Raw genomic sequence first — 24,579 nt, 5'->3', positions numbered from 1 at the left:
ATCAAAAATACTATTGGCCTTTGCGGATGACATGGACACAATCGCACAATCCACCAAAGATGCAAAAGAAGTTTTGACCCTATTCGAGAACGGAGCCAAGGAAGTTGGTCTTAAAGTCAACGAGGACAAGACCAAATACATGGTGGTTACGAAGAACCCAAGACCAACGGTTAGACAAAACAATTCACCTACACCTCGTAACAATTAATGAATACAATTTTGAAGTTATCAAAGAATTTAAGTACCTAGGAGTGATCATAACATCTGAAAATAAATATGAATATGACGAGGCAGCCAGGATCATTGCAGGAAACAGGTCATATTACTCATTAAGGACCCTACTTAATCAAAAAACTCTCAAGACCAGCAAAAATAAGAGTACATAAGACAATAATTCGTCCCACAATAACATATGGAAGCGAAACATGAACTCTGAATCAGCGGGAAACGAAAAAATTACTGGTACTTGAAAGAAAGATACTGCGAACTATCTATGGGCATTGCAGAGAAAACGATGAACTCCAGACAATATATGGAGATGAAAACATAGTACGCTATATTAAAGCAAACAAAATACGATGGGCGGGTGACGTGCTAAGATCAAATGACGAAAGACTTCTGAACGCCACATTCTGGGAAAGGTCCGATGAAAAAAGGTCAGTTGGTCGGCCAAGAAAGAGGTGGAAGGGCGCAGTAGCTAGTCATCTACGCAAAATGGAAGTACAGCAATGGGAAATAGCTGCTCAGGACCGACAACAATGGAGGGAAATAGTAAACGCGGCCACGTCTCACATAGATTTGTAGAGCCAAATTATGATGATGATGATGATAGACGAAATGTTACTGCATATTGTAGAGTACTTTTCGACTTCTTTATTCGTCATCTCCTTGACTTATAAATTCTAAAAGGCAGAGATAAAGGATGTAACCATAAATTGGTTCCATAAAATGCTTCAGATTTACGGATCTGTGACTTCCCATTTCTTTAAATAGATGTCGTTACAGCATCCGATGCACCAAATTTTATTATAATTCGGCTTATATAGATAGCTTGGTTTCGTTTTGTTTCAGAGGTGATCATGTAGCACCCCTCTGATTAGGTCTGGGGAGACTGAAACATACGTAAGGGGATGATTAATCATCTCTGGATCGAAATGAAACATACGCTGTTGTACTTTCTTCTAATTACTATCTAACGGCTACGGACGGACGAGCTAGTTCTGGAAGGGCCCTGAGATTGAAAAATCAAAGACAGATGAACAATCTCAAAGACAGGTAAAGGATAATATGGTAATGCGGAATCACTCCGGAATCGATGCATTACCTCGTAGAGTTCCTTTAGCAAAATTAACATGCCTTTGACAAAAAAATTATAGAAGAGAAGATGTTACTCTGATATCTGGCAGCCATCTGATACCAAGATCCGACAGACAAGGACAATTTTAGTTAGTAATAAACAAAATGAGGTGGATCTTGTTGTTTGTGTGTCGTGCATGTGTACAAGCATTGACTTTCTTCATGTAAAGAAACCGATGGAATGCTTCTCGGTCAGTAGCTACACAAAAAAATTCATTGATCGTTGCATTTATAGAAGGGATGAGATGAGATGAGAGGGATAAGATGATATTACTCACAAACATGATTACAAATAATGTTAGACCTGCGTGTGGGTATGAAGATTTTAATTATTTAAAAATAATGGATAATAATATTCAAAAAACTCTAAAAAAAACAGTTACCTACTTATAAAAGAAAATAATGAAAAATATTCAATTTTAACAAAGTGGAATATTTTTCATAAAACTTTTGTTTTAAAATAAAAAAACAACTTAAACACGACCAAATATTACCTGGAAAGTTCGGTGTACTTAAAATGCCTCTAGCTGCAGTATATGTTCCTCCGCAGTTTTTCTTATTACTCCCTGAATATGTCAAAGACAGACTGGATATGAGAAGGAAGAAGGGAGCCCACATCGCGTAAATATATTTTAAGGGTCTCCTCGATTCAGCATTTATCTGAAAAAGAAAAGTATTTTTTAGATGGAATAAAAATATAATAAAATATTTGTATGGTATCAAAAATTAAGTTACACCTATAAAGTATATATTTTTTGTTCTTTCAATTGAATCGGTGGGTAAAAGAATAGTACATCTCCAAAACTGTCATTTTAAGAAAATAAAAAAAAAAACAATTTAAATAAAAATCTAGTGAGGCAAAGTTTTCAACATAATAGAAACATTAATAATGTTGAAAAATATTAAAAATATTACTAAAAGATTTTTAATTGAAAATTTATTGGTCCATTTCCCTGGTAATACCTCCATGGCTTCTAAAAATTGCAATCCAGATTGATGCTGAAGCGAAGAAGACAAGGGGGAATTCAAAAACTTACAATAATTAACGACCCCATCTGTTCAGCTGGTGAATTTCAAGGAAAATGGACCTAGTTACTCAAAGGAGTAAAGACTAATAGAAAAATAAAATAAAAATTCCATTTTTATTCAGTTGCAATGCGAAGGCAAAACCGTCTTATTTTTTCACTTAGAACAAGAAGCGCAGACCAGCATTCTAAATCGACTATTTTCGACTCTTTTGGAGTCGTCGTCAGAGAGGCGTAGACTATGCAGACCTACCTACGCCTGAAGACCGTAGTAGACCTAGGCCTCTCTGATTATGACTCCAAAAAGAGTCGAAAATCGTCGATTTACAGTGCTGCTCTGCGCTCCCTGTTCTAAGTGAAAAATAAGACGGTTTTGCCTTCGCATTGCAACTGAATAAAAATGGAATTTTTATTGTATTTTGATATTAGTCTTTACTCCTTTGAGTAACTAGGTCCATTTTCCGTTGGAATTTACCAGCTGAACAAACAGGGTCGTAAATTGTAAGTTTTTAAATTCCCTATTGTCTTCTTCGCTTCAGCATCCATCTGGCTTGCAATTTTTAGAATAGTCCGTTCTTTAACGGTAAAATATTGCAAAACCTCTAAATTTTAAAGAACCGCTTGGATTGACATGAAATGTGGCATACACATAGCTAATAAGTCATAGAAAAAAAGTGATATTGTGCCGATATGTGCTTTTGACCTGGGGTGGTTTTCACCCCCTCTGGGGGTGAAAAAATATTCGTCCAAAATAAGTCAGGAAATGGATAAACTGGCTAATTTTAAGTAACTTTTGTTCTATAGAGTTTTTTCACTAAGTCAATACTTTTCGAGTTATTTGGCAGTGAATTTGTTCATTTTTTCAACAAAATAACCACGCTTTTAGACGGTTTTTCGCAAATAACTCAATTAGTAAGTATTTTTTCGAAAAAACATTCTTAGCAAAAATATAGCCTGTAAAAAATTTAAAAAAAAATGGTGTATATATCACGTCTCTACATCTAGTAGAAGTAGAGTTATAGCTATTGAAAAAAGGTTCATATTCGTCAAATTCCAAATGGAACACTTTAACGTGAAATAACCAAAAATTAAGCACATTTCGGGGAAAACTCATTACAACTTATTTAAAGTTTTTAAAAAAGATTCATTTTTGTTTTATAAAAAAAAATTCTAGCATCAAAATTAAACAAGTTACGCTCAAAATAAAGTTAGTCCCTTTTGGTTTTGGTAAAAAAATCGAGAAAATCACCCCCTAATTAGTATCTTAAATGAACTTAATCGTTACGACTTCACAAGTTTCTTAACTCGTGTATATATTGTGATGTTGGGGGTTGCTGGACGAAGACACTCCCGAACAAACAAACTTAAACTTTCTACATATCTTTATTCTTACAAGGTTAAAGGTACAGTTACAACTACGTCGACCGACATTATAGTTAGGATAGGTCAAGGTGACCCATATCTCGGTAACTATATCCCCTGACCACGCGCCAGCAGAGTTCAGCGAACACACTGATACAACAATGAATGTCTCAGGTACTCGACCTTCCCACTTATATCTTATTATATTAAAAACAATGCCCATATGTATTACCATATATGGTTATGCTATACGTATTTCAATAATGACGTGTGCTGTGTTTGCAGTCTTGCGAATGAGTTGAATACTTTGAACTTTGCTACTATCGTAATAAATTATACAAATTGCAACTATAATATTGACCTTATTCTTATAACAAATAAATTAGGAAAATTCCGTGAGGGTTGTCGTGTACCATCACATCTCTCTGGGCGGGGAAAAGATGAAAGGGAATTTCAGTAACAATTTCCTTTCATCTCTATTTTATATTATTTATGCTGACTGACGTCTCTCCTTTATAAGAAAATTAAACAAACATATTAAAGAAAATGAGAAAAGAAAAAAAATGAGATATATAAATATTTACACTGAACCTTAAGTACTAGTAAAAGTCTTATGGTGGACTATTATTACACTTTTACACTATAACACTTTTCAGTACTTATTCTTTTTATATATTATACAGCTTAACGTTATTCTTATGTATGACTACTTGTTTACCCTTTTTCTCAATAATTACGTTAGGCGTTTCATCTTTAATTACGGTATATGGACCCGAAAACAAACAGTTAAGTTTTGTGTTTGGCTCCTTTTTTATTAATACCTTATCTCCTGGTTTATAAGTTATTTTACTCGTTTTGGCATCATATATTTTTTTTTGCTGTGTTTTGTATGTGTTAGTGTTTCTCTGGCCTCCTTTGCGGCTACTTGTAGTCTGTATTTCAGTTCCATGGGATAGTCGTCAAAATTATACAGGGGTTCTATTTCGTTTTGAACATTTGTCGGCAGTCTACATATTTTTCCGAACACTAATTCGAACGGAGTATAACCCGTTGCTGAGTGTACTGAAATGTTATACGAAAAACAGAAATATTGCACCCATGTACTCCAATTTGTAGGGAATTTTGATAGTTGTATCCTAAGGTACGCATTTAAATGTTTGTGAGTATTTTCTAAAGCTCCTATTGTTTCGTGGTGATATGCTGTTGAGTTTAGTTTCTCTATTTGCAATAATGAGCATGTTTCCTTAAATGTTCTTGCCATAAACTCTGAGCCTTGGTCTGTGACTATTTTTCTGGGTACTCCATACCTCAGAATAAAATTTTCTACCAATGCCTTGGCTACTGTTTCGGCTTCTTTGTTCTTTATTACATATCCTTCTATGTATTTACTTAGCTCACATTGCAGTGTCAATATATATCTATTCCCACTGTCATCCATCTCAAATGGTCCTACTAGATCTATAAATATTGTGTCGAATGCGCAGGTGGCAGTCGATGTGATAGTTAGAGGTTGTTTGGTTATGATAGAATGCTTATGTCTTTGACAATCGTCGCATCTCTTCACAAATTCCTCGATATCTTTTCGTAAACTATTCCAAAAATAATATTTCCTTATATTTTTGTACATTCTATTTATTCCGGCATGCCCTCCTGTTGGTAACATGTGAAAATCATTAATTATAATTCTTCTTAATTTTTCATCTGCTATATTCTGTTTGTCTTGTACTATACATATTTTGATATCTCTTTCTTTAAATATTTTAGGATCCTTTCTTATCTCTTCAATAATTGGCTGATTCTTATTATTCTTTACTAGTACTAGTTCCTTTATATTCTTTTGTGCGCACATTTGAATCAAGGCTCTCAACGATGCTCGTAGCGCAGACGTTGATCGAGGTTCTTGATATGTCGAGTTTCTCAACGACGCTCGTAGTGCAGACGTTGATCGAAAATCTCGAATCAGATAAATAATATCGTCTTCTTCATTGTACAATATACTACTATTTGTATTTTCTTCAGCCGAATCTAGCTTCATTGTTTTGCAATCGTCCTTGTCTATCAGTTTTACCTCTACCGCACTTTTCGGGAATTTCAACAATTCGACTACGTCTGGTTGATCAGTCCATTCGTTCTTCGAATCGGTGATTTCCTCCTGCTTTTTCGTTTGTGCTCTCGTCATCACTAATATACTTTTCTCTGAGTCCTTATTTAGTTGCTTTAGTTCTTCTGATGTAACTTCTATTCGTGATAAGGCGTCAGCTGTTACATTTTCAGCTCCTTTCACGTATTTAATTGTAAAGTCGTATTCTTCTAACTTCAATCTAAATTTGGTTAATCTGCTGGAAGGGTTTGTCATACCAAATAGGTACACCAATGGTCGGTGGTCTGTCAAAATAATAAATTCTTTCTGTAGAAGGTAATGTCTCCATTTAGCAATGCTCCATACTATTGCCAGTAATTCTTTTTCTATCGTAGGATAATTCATTTCCGCTTTATTAAGTGTTCTACTGGCATATGCTACCGGTTTGTCATTCCCGTTTGACAAAGTTGCTCCTAGTGCGATGCCAGATGCATCTGTCCGTAGAATAAACGTGTTCTCCTCCGATAAATCTGGGAATTCCATTACGGGGGGGTTTGATAATGACGTCTTGAGGCTTTCAAAAGCTTTTTGGCATTCTGTTGTCCACTCAAATTTTACATTTTTCCTTGATAGTCTATTTAGAGGTGCGGCTATTTCTGCAAAATGATTGATATGTTTTCTGTAATAATTTGCAAAGGCTACGAATCTTTTTGCTTCTTTTGCATTTTGTGGTATTGGATATTGTTCCAATGCGGTGATCTTTTCCGGATCTGGTGCTACACCTTTATTCGAAATCTTGTGTCCTAAATATAATAGTTCTTTTTTCATAAACTCGCATTTAATTGGATTTAATTTCAGATTTACTTTCCTTAGTCTCTCTAATACCTTCACTAAATTCTGATTATGCTGTTGTAGACTGTTGCCAAAGACTATCAAATCATCAAGATATATAAACATGTTTTCATAATTTAAACCTGACATTGCCATAGTCATGGCTCGTGAGAAACATCCTGGGCTTGTCTTTAACCCCATCGGAAGTCGTGTCATTTGATATTGACCTCTATCGGTTGCGAATGCTGTGTACGGTCTGGACTTAGAATCGAGTTCTATTTGGTAATATCCTTGGTATAAATCTAAATGTGAAAAATATGTTGCTCCTGATAAAGCGTCTAGGATTTCTTCTATGCATGGTAATGGAAATCTGTCATTCTCAATTTTGTTGTTTAGTTGTCTGTAATCTATCACAACTCTCCATTTCTTGTTTCCATTTTCATCGTTTTTCTTTGGCACTATAAGTAGTGGAGATGAGAATTCTGATATTGCATTTTCAATAATCCCGTCTTTTAACATTTTGTCTACTTGTCTATTTATTTCCGTTTTTTGTCCGTGTGGTAATCTATACGGTTTTGTATAAGCAGGTGATACTCCTTTTTGCAATTTTATTTTTGCTTTGTATACGTCCGTCGTTGTGCATGGATCGTTTTCTAAGAAAAACACATCGGAATATTTTACACATATTTTTTCTATTGCTCTTTTTTCCTCTAGCGATAAATTTTTTGTGTTTATTATATTCAAAAGTCTTTCGGCACGACTCACCGATTGTTTTGATTCTCCCATGTGGAAAACGTCGAACTTGTCTAATCTTTCGACCTTCGGTCTAAAATTCTTAACAATTATTTCTCTATCATTGATATTTAATATCCTTATTGGTATTTTTCCGTCGACTGGTTTTGAGACTGTTCCTGCCGAGAAAATTCCTTCCGCTATCTCCTGTGGTATAGTTACAAAATCTCCGTAGTGTGTCCCGATCTCGAAAAAAAAATAATTTTTCACATCTCCTAGGTATTATTATCGTATAAATTTCTCCCATAGATAGCATTTTAAAATCTCTTCTCATTCCTTCTACATGTAACGATAATTTTAAGGATTCGTAATCTATTGTAGCAAAATATTGGTATAAAAAATCGCTACCAATAACCCCATCGACTTTATTTGTGAAACTCTTCATAACTGCAAATTCCTGTGTCAACGTTATCTTCTCTGAGTTATCTAATATTTCAAGGTCACACAATAAGGTTCCCCTTGTATATATAGTTTTTCCGGTAACACCTCGCAAGCTAATACGTCGGGTTTTGTTTATGTCGGTGTAGTTTTTATCTAAACATTCTTCAAATAAAACGCTGACTGTTGCGCCAGTGTCAATTAATAGTTTTTTGCGTTTTCCTCTGTAATAAACATTAATATAATTTAATCCACTTGCTGTGGAATTATCTGCCTCCATTTGATGGGCCACGAAAAAAATCTACTTCTTGTATTGTGCTTGTGTGTGGTTGCTCTTGGCGGGGCTGCTCCTCTGTTGCGAAATATGCTCCTGGTGAATTTCTGTTGCTGGGGTTTCTACCTTGCGACCAATTATTATTTCTCCCTCGATGACCATGTCCTGCTCCTCTGTTTCTTTGAGACCTACCTCTGTTATGATATTGTCTTACTTCGTTTCCATTTGTATTTCTATTATTATATGTCTTGTTACCTTCTTTTCTCCTGTCAAAACTATTTTTGTATCCGTTTGTTGTATTTCTTCTTCCGCCTCTATATGTTTTATTCATGTGGTACATTCCTGCAGTTTCCGTTCGAGTTAGCGATTCTTCGTTCTTTGCGCTTGTTATCGCTTCCGCTAAAGTGCTAAAGTTCTTGGCTTTCAAAATTGTCTTTATCTTGTCATTTTTTAAACCGTTAGTAAACACGCTTATTGCAATTTTTTCGTTTACTTTGGCCAGCACTTCTTCTGCATCTCTGTTTCCCTCTGCTTGTGCTATTGTTAATTTAGCCATGAGCTCCTCTAAACTTCTTCCAAATTTTTCTATTGACCTATTCTCTTGTTTCGCTGAGTTGATCTCCGCTGACAGAACAGGGATAGATTGTTTTACTAGAAACTTTTCTTTAATATCGGTTATTAGTGCCGCGTTTGAGTTGTAAGTGGTCTTCAGTCGTAATTTTGCTGCTTGCGTTAGTTTCACCTTCAACAGGTACTTTGTTAGTTGCGGTTTTCCTTCATCCTCTAAAAATTCATCGTACAGTTCAATTGCGTCTATGAATGCTCTAATTGATTCTTCGGTGTTTCCTATGTGAGGGATCAGGTTCCCTGCTGTTTTCAGTTCGAATTTCTCTCCCATCTTGTCGTTGTTATGTTCAACTTGTCTTTTCCGTAGTTCTGTTTGGACTTTTCCGATCTTTTCTCCAATTTTTGCAATAATATCTGCAATGAATTTGTCTTCTGCTGCCTTACAGCTGTCACCTTTGTATATTTTATGCACCGTCCTAAACTGTTCCGTGATAGTCCTGAGTTTTTCCACCCATTTATCTGTGATTAGCTTATTTTTCCTTCGTTCTATAGTGTCTTTTGTGAGATTCCTATTTAATATAGTTATATCTTCCAGAATACGTTGAAATCTTTCCTCGAACATAAATTCGGCTTGGCCTGACTACGTTACTCAATAGTATATGGCCTAGTGTCTCGAAGTCTCAATTACTTCGTAAAGCTTATCATTGCCGTTAAGTTTATCAAATATAACAAAATGTAACATATAAAATAATATAATAAAACATAAATGTAAGTAAAATAAAAGGATCAATAATATTGGATAACCGTCAATATTTAAAGTGTCAGTAAATAAGTAAGTGAGTAATTATATAATAAAAAAAAAATCAAAATTTCAATATGAAAATAAAAAAAATAGTCATCAAACTTACTTCATAAGCAGTTAAACTGTATTGTATTAAAAAGAAAAATTACTCACGAATATGGGTTCATGTGTCTATGCATTTGGTCCTGGATTCTGGGCGTCTAACCTCAGCATCTCCATTGATTTAGATACTTCCTGTCGGATGTGGCGTCGAAGCTGCTTCTTCCATCGTCGATACAGTAGCCATCCGACGATGATTATGGCCAGGCTGAACGATACAATTCCCAAAACTCCCGGGATTGATAGCTTCTCGTTTTCGCCGGTTTCAGCTGTCACACCTCCGCTGTTGCCTGCTTGGTTTATGAAGATCTGTTCCTCTTTTTCTTTATTCTGGTTGTTTCCCATCTTACGTGTAGAGCTGCATACCTCAATCTATATGCGAACCAGAAAACTCCATTCTTTAACTTAAGGCACGGGTCGCCATGTGATGTTGGGGGTTGCTGGACGAAGACACTCCCGAACAAACAAACTTAAACTTTCTACATATCTTTATTCTTACAAGGTTAAAGGTACAGTTACAACTACGTCGACCGACATTATAGTTAGGATAGGTCAAGGTGACCCATATCTCGGTAACTATATCCCCTGACCACGCGCCAGCAGAGTTCAGCGAACACACTGATACAACAATGAATGTCTCAGGTACTCGACCTTCCCACTTATATCTTATTATATTAAAAACAATGCCCATATGTATTACCATATATGGTTATGCTATACGTATTTCAATAATGACGTGTGCTGTGTTTGCAGTCTTGCGAATGAGTTGAATACTTTGAACTTTGCTACTATCGTAATAAATTATACAAATTGCAACTATAATATTGACCTTATTCTTATAACAAATAAATTAGGAAAATTCCGTGAGGGTTGTCGTGTACCATCACAATATTGTTTATACGATCTGTAAGTTTCATCGGTTCAAAGTCTTGGGGCTTAGTTAAAAGGGGTTGAACGAGTCACTGATCACGAATGTATGCAAATTTAGAAACACCAAATCTCAATCAATTTTTGTCAAACAGAAAAACAAAAAACACTATGATATTCAGAAAAGCAAATCTGACTTTTTTTGTTTTTCGAGATTTTTAGTATCTAACAATTTTCAAGTTATTTTGAAAAAAAAAATATTTTTCAAAATTTAAATTTTTAAAAATTTTACTTTGAAACCAAATTTTTTCAAAAATAAGCCCTTTGAACCGATGAAACTTACAGATCATATAAACACAACATAAGTAAAATAATTTTTGGAGCGGTAACGATTAATTTCATTTAAGTTGCTAATTAGGGGGTGGTCTTCCCGTTTTTTGTTTGCAAAAACAAAATGGAACAATTTTATTTTGAGCGTAACTTGCTTAAATTTAATGCTAGAGACTTTTTGTAAAAACGAAAATAAAGTTTTTTAAATACTTTAAAAAAGTTAAGATGGGTTTTTCCCAAAAAGTTCTTAATTTTTTGGATATTTGACGTCGAAATATTCTATTTGAAATTTGGTGAATATGAACCTATTTTTCATTGGCTACAACTCTGGTTCTACGAAATCCAGAGACTTAACGTGTACACCATTTTTTAAACTTTTTTATAGGCTATATTTTTGCTAAGATCGCTTTTTTTGACAAAATACTTACTTTTTGAGTTATTTGCGAAAAACCGTCTACAAATGTGGTTATTTTGTTAAAAAATGAACATATTCACTCGCAAATAACTCGAAAAGTGTTGACTTAGCGAAAAAGCTCTATAGAACAAAAGTTACTTAAAATTAGTCAGTTTACCCATTTCCGGACTTATTTTGGACATATATTTTTTCACCCCCAAGAGGGGCTGAAAGTCACCCCCAGGGCAAAGGCACACATCGGCACAATATCACTTTTTTTCTTTGACATGTAACCTATACGTATGCCAAATTTCATGTCAATCCAAGCGGTTCTTTAAAATTTAGAGCAAAAACCGTGAAAGAATGAACTAGAAGCCATGGAGGCGTTACCAGGGAATTAGACTAATAAGTTTTCAATTAAAAATCTTTTAGTAATATTTTTAATATTTTTCGATATTATTAATGTTTCTATTAGGTTGAAATATTTGCCTTTCAGTTGCCAGATGACGCTAGTCACCTACTCCATAAATGCCAGTTGCAATGCGGGGATAAGCTTTCGTAGTTTTGTCACTTCGGGCAGAGAGCAGCAGACCTACGCTTCCCTGATAATGACTCCAAAAAGAGTCAAAAATTGTCTATTTAGAGTGCTGGTCTGCGCTCCCTGTTCTAAGTGAAAAATAAGACAGTTGTACCTTCGCATTGCAACTAAATAAAAAATGGAATTTTTATTTTATTTTTAAAAATCTAGCGTTTTTTTGATATTTTCATACAATATAAAGTTGTAGCTTTTGCGCTTATTTATTAAATGGCTAAATATGATTTAATAAAACAAAGTCCAGAAAAAAGATATTTGCAAATTTCTTTACTTTATTAACTTATATTTTGTATTTATGTATATTTTTTTTATATTGACGATTTATCAAATTTCAGAAAATTGTATTTGTTATTTAGGGGAGTGCATTTAGATTTTCACTTCGGAAAAAATCAAACAAGATAAAACTTTTTGTAATTTCATTAAGAAATATTTAATAAGCAACATATCAAAAAGTTCTACTCGAGAAGTGGGTGCTTCATTTTTTATTAAACAAATGAACAGCGAAGTTAGATGTTTTTTTAAATAACTCCGAAAATATAACTTTTAGAAAAAAACTGACTTGGCCATTGAAAAACTCAGAAAATTTTACAAGAAAAACCTTATATAAAGATTTTTCTAAAATTAAATCTCTCGTTTCTGTAATTTTTTATTTATAACGCTAAAGTCACCCTTCTCATACACATTGGCGCACTGTAAACTAGCGTTGGAAGAAGTGCACGGTTGAGTTTTTTAAATGTAATTCTTTAACTAATGGATCAAAAGAAATTTTACAAATTGGACATGAAAGAAGATGAAATAAGCTATCTTATGGTTGTAACAAAAATAAATAAAATTTATGGACATAAGTACGGTGTGGGCGGAAAATGAGCCTTACATGAATTTTGTTTAAAAATTATTTAAAAATGTGTAACTAATACAATTTTACTTATAAAACTCTCAAATTTTCACAACTTAACTCTCAATCATCTTACTAAACGATGTTTTATTCAAAAAAAAATCTCAAAAATTTAATTCAAATAATACGATGTCTCCAACAATGTAATTTTTGAAAACTTCGTAGTTTTACAGAATTCCCACCATTTTAAGATGGTATTACTCAAGTTTGAATAAATCTAATAAAATTTTTTTGCTATTTTTGTAAAGCTTGTGATGTAATTGTTAAAAAACACTGAATTATTTTAGTTTAAAAATGAAATAAACAATTTATTTTAGAAAAAACTCAGAAAGATAACAAAAATGTAATACAAAAACCGAAAATTACCAGCTGAAAAAATGTATATACAGAGTGATCAACACTTTTTTCTGTAAAACTTACCTAAAATACATTTAATAATAAGCTTCAACAATAATAAATGTTCAACAAAAAAAATTTTTTTTAGCTCTTATACAGTATGTCTGCGTAACTTGGAACCTATTGATAACTTTTTTAATATCAGTTTTACGAAAAAAAGTTATTCTTTATAAAATACTCTGCATCGTATATAACATAAGATGCAACCATCAAATATCAAATTTTGTTAATTTTATACAAGGTATGCTAAAAAATATGAATTTCACTCAAGAGTAAATTACCTTTATATTTCACAATATCGAAAATTTTTATATAGGAAAGTTGTTTGGAATTAAAAACTATGTTCCAATATGTAATTATATCCTTCTAATCGAAAATTTGTTTTTTTTTTTAAATATTCTTTCTAATACATTTTAATTTTTAATATTATTGTGAAAATTATTTGTTTATCTTTTTTTTTAGAATGAAATTCCATATTTGTTTGATTGGATTCTACTTGTTTTTCATTTAAATATCCGCCATTTTGGATCCGCCATTTTGAAATTTAAATTTTTAATCTTTAATTCAGATTCAACAACCTGTTAAAAATAAAGACAATAAATGTTTTAGAATAATGTTCTTCTTTATGTTATTTTTAGAAAATCCCCATTTTGGATCCGCCATTTTATAGTTTATAATGTTAACATTTAAGTTAGGTTTATCAAAGCACTCAAAAATAAATATATGTAGAAATAAATATATTATGTAAAGAAATTATGATTTTACAACTATTTTTTAAGTTATCCGCCATTTTGGATCTGCCATTTTATAATTTAAATTATCAAAATGTGATTCAGGTTCAGCAACCTCTCAAAAATATCCACATATATGCAAACAAACACGTTTTATAAAAAAATTCGGATTTTACAACTACTTTTTAAGGATTTTTAGGAAAAAATCCGCCATTTTGAATCCTTTATTTTGAATTTGCAAATTGTAATGTCAGATTCGGGTTCAGCATAATCAAAACTAAAATAAAAACATTTTTTACCAAAAGAAAATGTTGAATTCACCCATATTCTTAACATTATTTATACAAAACAATTGTTATTGTTTAAACAATTAATAAACAATTAGCGGCGAAATTTGTGAGTAGAACTTTTTACTTTAACATATTTATAAACTAACAAAAAATGTTTTAGAAAAATATAACCTTGTTTGATTTTTTCCGAAACATTGTATCTTTTCGTTCTAATTGCACTCCCCTAATTGTTATTGTTAGATATTATTTATTTATTTTTTCTGACTTTAATTAAGCTTTGTCCATAAAATTTGTATTTTCAGTGACAATAAAGCATATTTCTATTCTATTCTAAAAATTTATCGTGTACATGTACTGTTCTTTCACTTAATTACAAAAAAACACACAATTCTGAAACTACATTTATTGGTTTTGTTTAGAAATATTAACAATGCATGGAATATCAGATTGTTAACCTTTGACTGTCAATCATTAAATGAATCCTGATTACAACTGGCGTGCGACGACGCAGTGCCATTGACTAAAAGAACAGTATAAGCAGCGAAATAACAGTATAAGCGCTGCACGTATATGGTTCTTTCACTTATATACCAAATTGCCCTGTCGATATTGAATAGCAGAGAGTTGTGTTTATACTGTTCTTTTGCCCAGTGATGCATTAACTTATTTAACGTATTTTGGCTATCTCAGTTCAAAATGTCTTTTTTGGCGTTTATATTGTTCTTTCATTCACCGATTCAATTAGATATGCATTTTTGTGTTTTGTAGTCAGTTTCAATTGGTAGTTGTCTACTGTTATTTTGATTAAAATACCGAATGTCCCAAGACAATTTACTTCGAATAAACTACGACTTCGAATAAACTACGAGGGCCATTATTAAAAACCGTTTCTCTTTGCTTACTTTAATTTTTCGTGTCTGGATCCGACTACAGTTTTTCTGCCCAATATCGGGCCACGTCCACACCCTTTGTAGTTGCGAGCCATAAATCATCGAGGGTGCACTGTGATGGGCAACGTCTCCATACTCTCAGGTGCTCCACGTTCTGCATTTCCCCACATTCACAAAGTGCGTCGTTATCTGTCTTGATGCCCCATTTAATGAGGTTCTGTTTTACAGGGCAACACCTGTGCGTATGCGGTTGAGTGTCCGCCAGGTTCTCCAGTCCTGGTTCATTTCATTAGATCGTTCGGGATGTAGGGGCAACAGTTCGGGTGGTTCGACGCTGACATTTCTCATAAACCTTTTCTTTTATTTAAGTCGGCTGGGTCCTGGCGGTTCGTCAAACCCGTATAATTGGTGCCTTTCATCGAAAGTTTGCCTGAACTACTCCACATATTGTGAGGCTCATCTACGGTCGTCTGGTGATGCGAATCCAGCTGACCGGTACAGTAGGGGTAGAGGGGTAGGCTTCATGCAACTGGTCATTATTCTAAATGTTTCATTTAACGCCGTGGTGACTTGTTGGGCGTGTCTAGATCTACCCCAAACGGGACAAGCATATTCCCCTGTTGAGAAACATAAGGCCTCAGCTGTTGACTTTAAGACCTTGGGTTTGCACCCCACTTGATCCCTACAAGTTTCCGGAGAAGGTTGTTTCTCGTAGAAACCTTTTGTCTTGTGTTCTGACAGTGGAATTTATACTTTAGTGACCGGTCTAGTATCACTCTAAGATATTTGGGCATATCAGTATGTTCCAAGCGTTGTCCCTCCCAAGGAACATTTAGTTTTACATGGGCCAGATGGTTGTTGAGATGGAATGCACATACCTGGGTTTTTGTAGGGTTTGGTTTTAATGAGTTTTGTTTGCAGTAAGTTGACATCATGTTTAAAGTCTCTTTCATTGTCGACTCCACTTGTGTGAGTGTTTTCCCCTTTACTGTGATACCAAGGTCGTCACCGTAAACAAAACTCTCAGTCTGAGGGTGCATTGGTTTGTCGTTGGTGTAGATGTTAAATAGGGACGGCGCCAGAACGCTTCCTTAAGGTAGGCCATTTTTTTGGGTTCTCCATCTGCCCTTCTTTCCATTAAGCACAACGTTGAAGCATTTATTACACAATAGTGATCTAATGATATTTACCAGGTCATAGTCAAGCACAGTGTTATAGATCTTAGTTAGCAAGGTTCTGTGGTTTATCGTATCATAGGCCGCTGTGAGGTCTATCAAGGCTGCTAGCACTATCTCTTTCTGTTCAAATCCCTCCTCTATGTACTATGTTAGGTTCAGCACTTGGCCTGTGCATGATTTACCTGGTTCTCTACACTGAGACAGCACAGTGCAACGTGCTGGGAGAAACCTGACGACACTGCCTTACACATCAACTCTCCCTCTCTCTTATCCCACCAGTTTCGTCTATATACATTGCTCAGTGTTGGCCTAGCAGCCTTCGAAGGTAGAAGTCCAGGTCGCTGTTACCGTAAATGTGAAATTCAAGTTTTCTCTGTCTTGTTCTATGTTCTATATATGCTAATTTTAGACAATGGACTGTAAAAAAGAACAAATAATAGATTTTCGTGCAATATTTTCCGCTAACCTTCGAACGGTGAATAACCGTCTTTTGTAATACGATATCATACTTTATAAAAATTAACATGCCCAAATACCGACAAAACAGCTCAAAAATCAAACTCAATAGCATATTTTTCTAATTATTCTCCAGTGTAAATACTTATTTATCTACATCTAATCTTATTATTTATGGACAAATAAGATTTAAGTGTACTTCATCTTACTTCCCCATTTATGGTTTTCCTTGATAATTATATTTTTTATTGTTGAAGACATTAAATTTTTTATACTTTTTTTATTGGTTAACTAGTTAATTAAATGAGAACAAGACCGTGTCTTAAAAGTCTTCGAATAAACAAGTAATTTAAAAACATGTTTGCAATGCGGAGTTCTAAATTAAAAAATGTGTTTGTAGCCGCCACCCCCTTAAATTTAAGCACCCCGAATTTTAATGATGAGATTTACAAAGACTTTCCTTCTCTTTGATTAAAAATCACATTTAGACTAGTCTCAATAAACGGTAAATATCTGACGTCTTATCAAATTCATTTTACACTTTTCACGTTAATTAAAATTTAAAAAGAAATAAGTATATTCTATGGCACCTAAAATTTTTAAAATTGTAGCACCAAATATTTATGTAAAAGAAAAATTTTAATGAGTTAGTTCAGTGAAGAATTAACTTAGCAAATTTTTAATTCAGTGAAGATTGGGGCAGAAGGCTTTCACATACATCATAAATTTCCGTTCTGTCATTACTGAATTCTCTACAGTATTTGCGAACATTTTGAAGAGATGTGTTCTTTTGTTCAATAAAGTTTGTTTTCTGTTTGTTTTTTTGTTTTTAGATTGTTCATAAAAGTTTCTCCTTTGGGTTACATTGACTGTTGATATTTGGTCCCAAATATTTTATGAAAGTTACCTGTTCCACCAATAAGAATAACAACAAAAGAAATTAAAAATGTAAACAGCTGAAGAGGAAAAAACACCTGGACCAGAGGATATACCCGGAGAATTGTTTAAGTACGGAGTGAACAAATTATATGAACATCTTCGACAATTACTTCGACAAGAATAAATAAACACAAGTGAAACCCCTGAGTAAAACAAGTGAAATGGAAAACATCATAGCTCATTACCTGCTATACATGAAAAGGGAGGTAAAAATAATTATGAAAATTACCAAGGAATAGCTGTAACTGGATCTGTGGGTAGAAAAGATGGGAAGGTTTTAAAGAATGAAATGGAGAAAGAATTTTTAGTTTCCGAAGCAGAAGAACAAGCAAAATTTTGTAAGGGTTGATCCACTCTTAACCCCAGATATTTAAAGAAATGGCACGGAATAAAGAAGTTCAAATGTTGTTCATCGACCCATCGAAAGCCTACGGTAGCTTCTACTGAAGAAGTTGTGGCAATAAACGAAAAGCACAAATATTAATATAGCATTAATAAAAGCCGTCAGAGTACTGTACAGTCAATCCATAACAAAAATAAAAACAAATATAGCAGGATTTGTAACATCAAAGGGAATGAAGCAATATTGCCTGTCCCCCACTTAATTTAAAATATACCTCGAAAGCCTTTAAAAAGATGGAAACAAAATTTAGAACAATGGGGATACCAGTCACCAGGGATTTTGGGAAAAGTTCAGCAGGAAGATTTAAAACAGAAAGGATTACCAAGGAACGTATTAGAGAAATGATGGGAATCAATCGGTCAATAACAAATGAGTTATCAACAAAACAATTTATCTGGTTCGAGCATACAGCTAAATACAATACTTGTAGGGGAGCCCAAGCGGGGATTTTCGCAGTTATTCGAGCGTGTCAGATTATCATATGGCTCTTAATACAGGGGAGTTCGTTAAGGGGGGTCCGAAAAAAAAACAAAACTATCCTTGTGTACATTTCAAAAATCTGACGATTTGTGCGAGGTAATGGGCGAGTCACAAAGTTTCACAAATACGACCCCCCACGGAGAGGGGCGGGGATAAATTTAAAATTTTAAATACGAATCCCGCGATATTTCGCGAAATGAACTGAAAAGTACACGTATTCAATATTTTTGAAAAATCTATTGAATGACACCAAACACGACCCCCGACGGTGGTGGGGTGGGGTGGGACTTTAAAATATTAAATAGGAGCCCGTTTTTATTGTAGATTTGGATTCCTTACGTAAAAGTAAATAACTTTTATTCAAGACATTTTTAGAATTATGGGTAGATGGCGTTATAATCGGAAAAAACGATTGTTGGAAATGAAAAATTAATTTAAAAAATAAAAAACTTAATATAATTTTTTTTTGGTTTTAGGACCTACTCTTCACAACCCAATAGGTTCTGCAAATTTAGCATACTTTCCTTCCCTACTATCGTCCTGCACAATTTCATTCAGTCATCAAAACATTCATTACAATATGTGAAAGTCTGACAGACGAAGAACATAACAATGAAGGAATGCATAATGTGAAAAGAGCGTTAAGAAAAAACAGCAAAATTTATACTTACTACATTTATATTTAAAGTAACTATGACGAATAACCGAACATATCATATATAATGTAGCTTTTTTCAGGCCTTTTAGGCCCAGAGCTTTGTTGTTCTTTTCCATAGTCTTCTACTACCACTCACTCCATTGCTTTTGTGGTCTTCCTCTCTTTCTTTTATAATCAAGTACACTCGATCCGATTTTCTTCAACACTCTGGCATCGTTCATTCTTTCTATATGGCCCAGCCACTGCAAACTTCTTGATTTTGCTTTCTCCTATTTTCGTCGTCTCTGTGATTATATATTGTAAAATCCGGAGATAAGCCAGAATGCAGTTTATTAACGACAAGTCTTAGATTTAAAATATTGTTTATTATATTTTTATTTCAATTATTCTAATTATTTAAAAGGTAATAAAGTTTGTATCTGGGGCTTTTCGTTGTTTTCCTCGTAATACGAGAGATGTCGCTAAATTGCGTCTCAAAAGGTGGGTTCATTGCAATGCGATGGTTTGCCTTAAATAGGCAGAATGTTTATACTTCCTTCAGAGTTGTGACTGCATAAGCTTTACCGATGATGCATAAGGATGCTGAAATAGCTATATGGAGATGGTGGTCCCACTCTGAATCAAATATAAACAAAACCTGCCTTGATCTTTTATATCTTTTTCATTTTTACTCAGTTTTGAGTATTTATAAACTGTCTTTCGGTCCTTTTCCTAGACGAAGAGAAGGTAAATGCGTGACCTAAGTGTCCTCTATTTGCTTTCTCCTATTTTCGTCGTCTCTGTGATTATATATTGTAAAATCCGGAGATACGGGATGCAGCCAGAAAGCAGTTTATTAACGAAAAGTCTTAGATTTAAAATATTGTTTATTATATTTTTATTTCAATTATTCTAATTGTTTAAAAGGTAATAAACTTTGTATCTGGGGCTTTTCGTTGTTTTCCTCGTAATACGAGAGATGTCGCTAAATTGCGTCTCAAAAGGTGGGTTCATTGCATTGCGATGGTTTGCCTTAAATAGGCAGAATGTTTATATTTCCTTAAAAGGTTGTGACTGCATAAGCTTCACCGATGATGCATAAGGATGCTGAAATAGCTATATAGAGATGGTGGTCCAACTCTGAATCAAATATAAACAAAACCTGCCTTGATCTTTTTTATCTTCTTGATTTTATTACGTTATCTATTTGTGGTTGTTTGTAAATATTATAAATTTCCACATTATTTGTCCTTCTTATAATACCCTTCCTCTGTTTTCAGCCCTCCTAATATTCTTCTGAGTATTTTCCTTTCCCATCTTCTTAACGGAACATATCATATTTAATTATTATATCAGCTTCTACACAAACATGTTTTGTACCAAATGATTATGTTTTTCAAAAATGAATAACCATTTTCAATAACCATAGTCCAATCAGAGAGTGCAGCAAACACCTCTACCGGTTTCGAAACTTATTAGTCTCTCATCAGGGGGCACATATGCTGCTCTCCCTGATCCAACCAAAACAAACCCCGGCGGCATCTAAACATTCCGTATATGTATTTGGAACCTAGGAGTTTTCTATTGGTTCGTTGCAGCACGCGGTAATATTTTCACCAATAGGCGGCGAGGTTCCAGATGCATATACGGAATATTAGTCGGTTCCAAATTCATATACGGAATGTTAAATATCGTACACCGAAAAAGATAAGTTTTTTTAGAGTCTTTTAAAAGGAGATTGATTTTAAAATACTTGTTACTGTATTATTAAATAAAAATAAAACAATTATAGTATTTGGAATGTTATTTGGTGCGAAATTCATATGCGGAATGTTAATTATTCGTAGACCAAAAATGGGACTTTTATTAATCAGTTAAAGGAGACTGATTTTAGAATACTTATTTTATTAAGGTGATACAGTAGCGATCAACAGGTAGCAAAAACGCATTCCAAGATTGCGGCTGTAATTTTGAATATTTTTCGAGATATTTGGCACACGTATTCGTAATATAATAAATAATGGCGGTACAGAGCCCAATTTGCAAAATATATTAATATGTGGAAATTACTCTGTAATTAAATACAATATTAAAAAACGAGCCTGTACCGCCATTAAGAATAACAAAAAAATACACTTTCTTCAAATAAACTTTTTTATCCGATGCCTAGATTTTGTGTCATTTTGGAACTTCTAAAATTTTTTATTTCATTAGTAGTTCCAAAATGACACAAAATCTAGGCATCGGATAAAAAAGTTTATTTGAAAAAAGTGTATTTTTTTGTTCTTCTTAATGGCGGTACAGGCTCGTTTTTTTAATATTGTATTTAATTACAGAGTAATTTCCACATATTAATATATTTTTCAAATTGGGCTCTGTACCGCCATTCTTTATTATATTACGAATAAGTGTGCCAAATATCTCGAAAAAATATTCAAAATTACAGCCGCAATCTTGGAACGCGTTTTCGCTACCTGTTGATCGCTACTGTTTCCTCTTAATGTATTATTAAAGAAAAATAAATCAATGATTAGGTACCTATTTGGTGCGAAATTCATAAATGGGATGGTATAGATTTGAGAGACATATTTCTTTATTTGACTAAGGTTTCGCTTTCTCAGAATTTTTAATGACTTGCACGTGTTGTTAAGTATGTTTAGATCTGTTTCAGCTATTCAATTATTCAATTCTGTTGTTTAGGGATCTGTGCTATCAGACGAAAATAAATGTTAACTTGGTTATAACGTTTGCGGTTGTGTTTTAAATATTATTTATTCTATACAATATTGTATATTTACATAATGGATTTGCCAAAAAGTTTTAAATACATTGTAATCAATGAAAATAAGTACCGAGTCGACATTAGAAATGAAGAAGACATGAATAAATGGCTAAATGAATACAAAAGTATTTATTTTTCAAGCTGGAGAGCTACACATACGAAAAAAATACAGCTCACACAATCATAGTATATTATAACATCAATGTTTCGAACTTTACGCGAACCCTGTTTTATTTTTATTTAATATTACAGTAACAAGTATTTTAATATCAATCTCCTTTTAAAAGACTCTAAAAAAACTTATCTTTTTCGGTGTACGATATTTAACATTCCGTATAATATGCATTTGGAACCTCGCCGCCTATTGGTTAAAATATTACCGCGTGCTGCAACGAACCAATAGAAAACTCCTATGTTCCAAATACATATACGGAATGTTTAGATGCACCCCGGCGTGCAATCCCGGATTGCAACGAACGAAATGGCATAGATGCCCTAGAGGCAACTGTTAGCAAAAGACTAAGTTTTCACTCTAATGGCATATAAAATAATATAATGTTACTCTACATCCCACCCGACTGAAAACAATGGGAACCTTCTCTGGTTACCCCTTCGAGGCTTCTAAAATTTGCAAGCCATACGGATGCTGAGACTAAGGAAGATGAGGGAATTTATTTATAATTTACGTCCAATCTGCTTAGCGCGGTAAAGTTCCGGTAAAGTTGGAACTTTACCGCGCTGAGCAGATGGGACGTAAATTATAAATAGTAAATTTCCCTCATCTTCCTTAGTCTCAGCATCCGTATGGCTTGCAAATTGTAGAAGCTTCGGAGGTTTAACCAGAGAAGGTTCCGATTGGTTTCAGTCTGGTGGGATGTAGAGTAACATTATGTTGTTTTATATGCCATTAGAGTGGAAACTTAGTCTTTTAATTATGTTTTTATTTTAGTTAACCACAAAATAGCGAATTTTCATCAATTTGATTTGCACATATAACAATAGTTATTTGTGAAACAGTTCGTGAAGTATGCTTTTTGCGAACGCGCGCGATGTTTAGATATACATCGCGTAAGTTCGCAAAAAGTACTTCACGCACACTTTCATACAATATTTTTCTACGATAAATAAATAAAAAACTGTAACTCTTCGTAACTGGAATTCATTTCTATTCTACAATTTTTAGAACTTTGATATTTAAAAATTCTAACTTCTTTCAAACCACAAAACTGAAAAAAATTCTGTTTTAATTTATTGCTCACATGTCATCACCATGAAAACGCGAAAGTTAAGGATATTTGATTATATGAAAGTGTGCCAAAAAACAGTGCAAAAAAGTAAATCCCATTTAAAATACATTACTTCACGCATACTTTCAATATTTCACGCACTGCTATCTATAATGACAGTTTTCAGGAACTAAATACTTATACATACATAATATGAGATGTAGTAGATCAAATATTTATTAAATCATCCACATATCTGTAATTGTACACTACAAGGTAACAAGATCCTACCTCATGCTTTAATAATTTACAAAGGTAATTGAGGCGTTGTATCGGATCTCCCTGATTCATAATTCAAGTTTACCGCCCATTGTTGTGTGCTGATAAATGAGTAATTGTGTACATTTAGGTGCATTATGAAGTTTGCATACAAGAGGAGAATAATCGGTTTCCGAAACACAATATTAACCTCAACCTCCGGCTTGAGCCTCGCTCCACTAAAGCACGTACTTATTATTTCTAGTAGGCCAGTTAGAAGATGGGGAGAATCTAATTGGAGTAATATTAGATGTACCTCGGCATACTCAACCTCCTATTAAATGAACACTGCTAATTTCCATAAGATTGCGGAAAATATATAGTTTCCATAATTTCAATTTTTGAAAGTGCTTAGCTAGTGAATGCAGATGTTTAGTCGATTATTTTAGTTGGTAAAAAAAAGAACTCAACTACTTCATTGATTTATTTAAAAAATTGGTTTTTCTTCTTCGTGTGAATAAAATTAATCCTGTTTGTCTGCCTCCTATTATGTTTTAGTTGTTGTTGACTTTATATTGTCTTTTCATCTTTTTGTCGGCCTTTTAACGGGTCCTCTGCTATACGGCTTGATGCTTTTAGAGATGTTTGCTAATCTAACTGTTCCCATTCGGCTTACATGTTCATTCCAGTTTTTCTTGATCTTATCCACTTGATAATATTTTGAATTTTACATTTTCGAGCATAGGTACTTCTCTTGCTTTGTCTGTCTCTTAATGATGGTATGGTATGATACATCGAGGCAGGGCCCACTTGTAAACCCTTTAGGCATTTATACCTTATACGGCGGGTCCATTTTATCACCTTTACCTTACGGACCAGGTCCTTACGAACCTGGTCTTTGGTGTTTATGTGGTCCAGTCTGCACTGGGCTCCCACGTCTGTCAGAATCAGCATGGTCTGCAAATCTGCCAATGCCACCCCGGATGTCTAATCCCCAGAAACCTTATGGCATCACGAAAAGCCATAAGTCTCTTAAGATGTAACTCCCTTACCTGGCTCGGCTGCCTAGATGCCAATCCCAGAATCTGCCACCTCTGAAAGGCCAATGCTGGGCATTCCCAGAGGACATTTGAGGAGGTTTCCTTCTCCTCATTACATAGACGGGACCGTGAGTCATCTGTCAGTCCAAGAAGATGAAGGGATCGTCGGAGTCTTCAATGGTCGGTGAGCATACTGACCAACGGGGATCATCTACGATCTAGAAGA

At 34.0% G+C, this 24,579-nt stretch overlaps 1 protein-coding gene across 2 annotated transcripts in view; it reads right to left on the bottom strand.

Annotated features, from left to right (window-relative positions):
* Window positions 1–24,579, bottom strand: part of LOC114324264 (uncharacterized) — a 466,791-nt gene that overhangs the window by 268,046 nt on the left and 174,166 nt on the right. For both annotated transcript variants that reach the window (XM_050649910.1, XM_050649911.1), the window contains exon 2: window positions 1,851–2,016. In XM_050649910.1, coding sequence (XP_050505867.1) covers window positions 1,851–2,016 — 166 coding nt within the window. The remainder of the gene's footprint in view (window positions 1–1,850; window positions 2,017–24,579) is intronic.

Source organism: Diabrotica virgifera, chromosome 4, assembly GCF_917563875.1.
Source record: "Diabrotica virgifera virgifera chromosome 4, PGI_DIABVI_V3a".
In the NCBI taxonomy this organism is placed as follows: domain Eukaryota; kingdom Metazoa; phylum Arthropoda; class Insecta; order Coleoptera; family Chrysomelidae; genus Diabrotica; species Diabrotica virgifera.
This window is presented reverse-complemented; position numbering and strand designations above follow the sequence as displayed.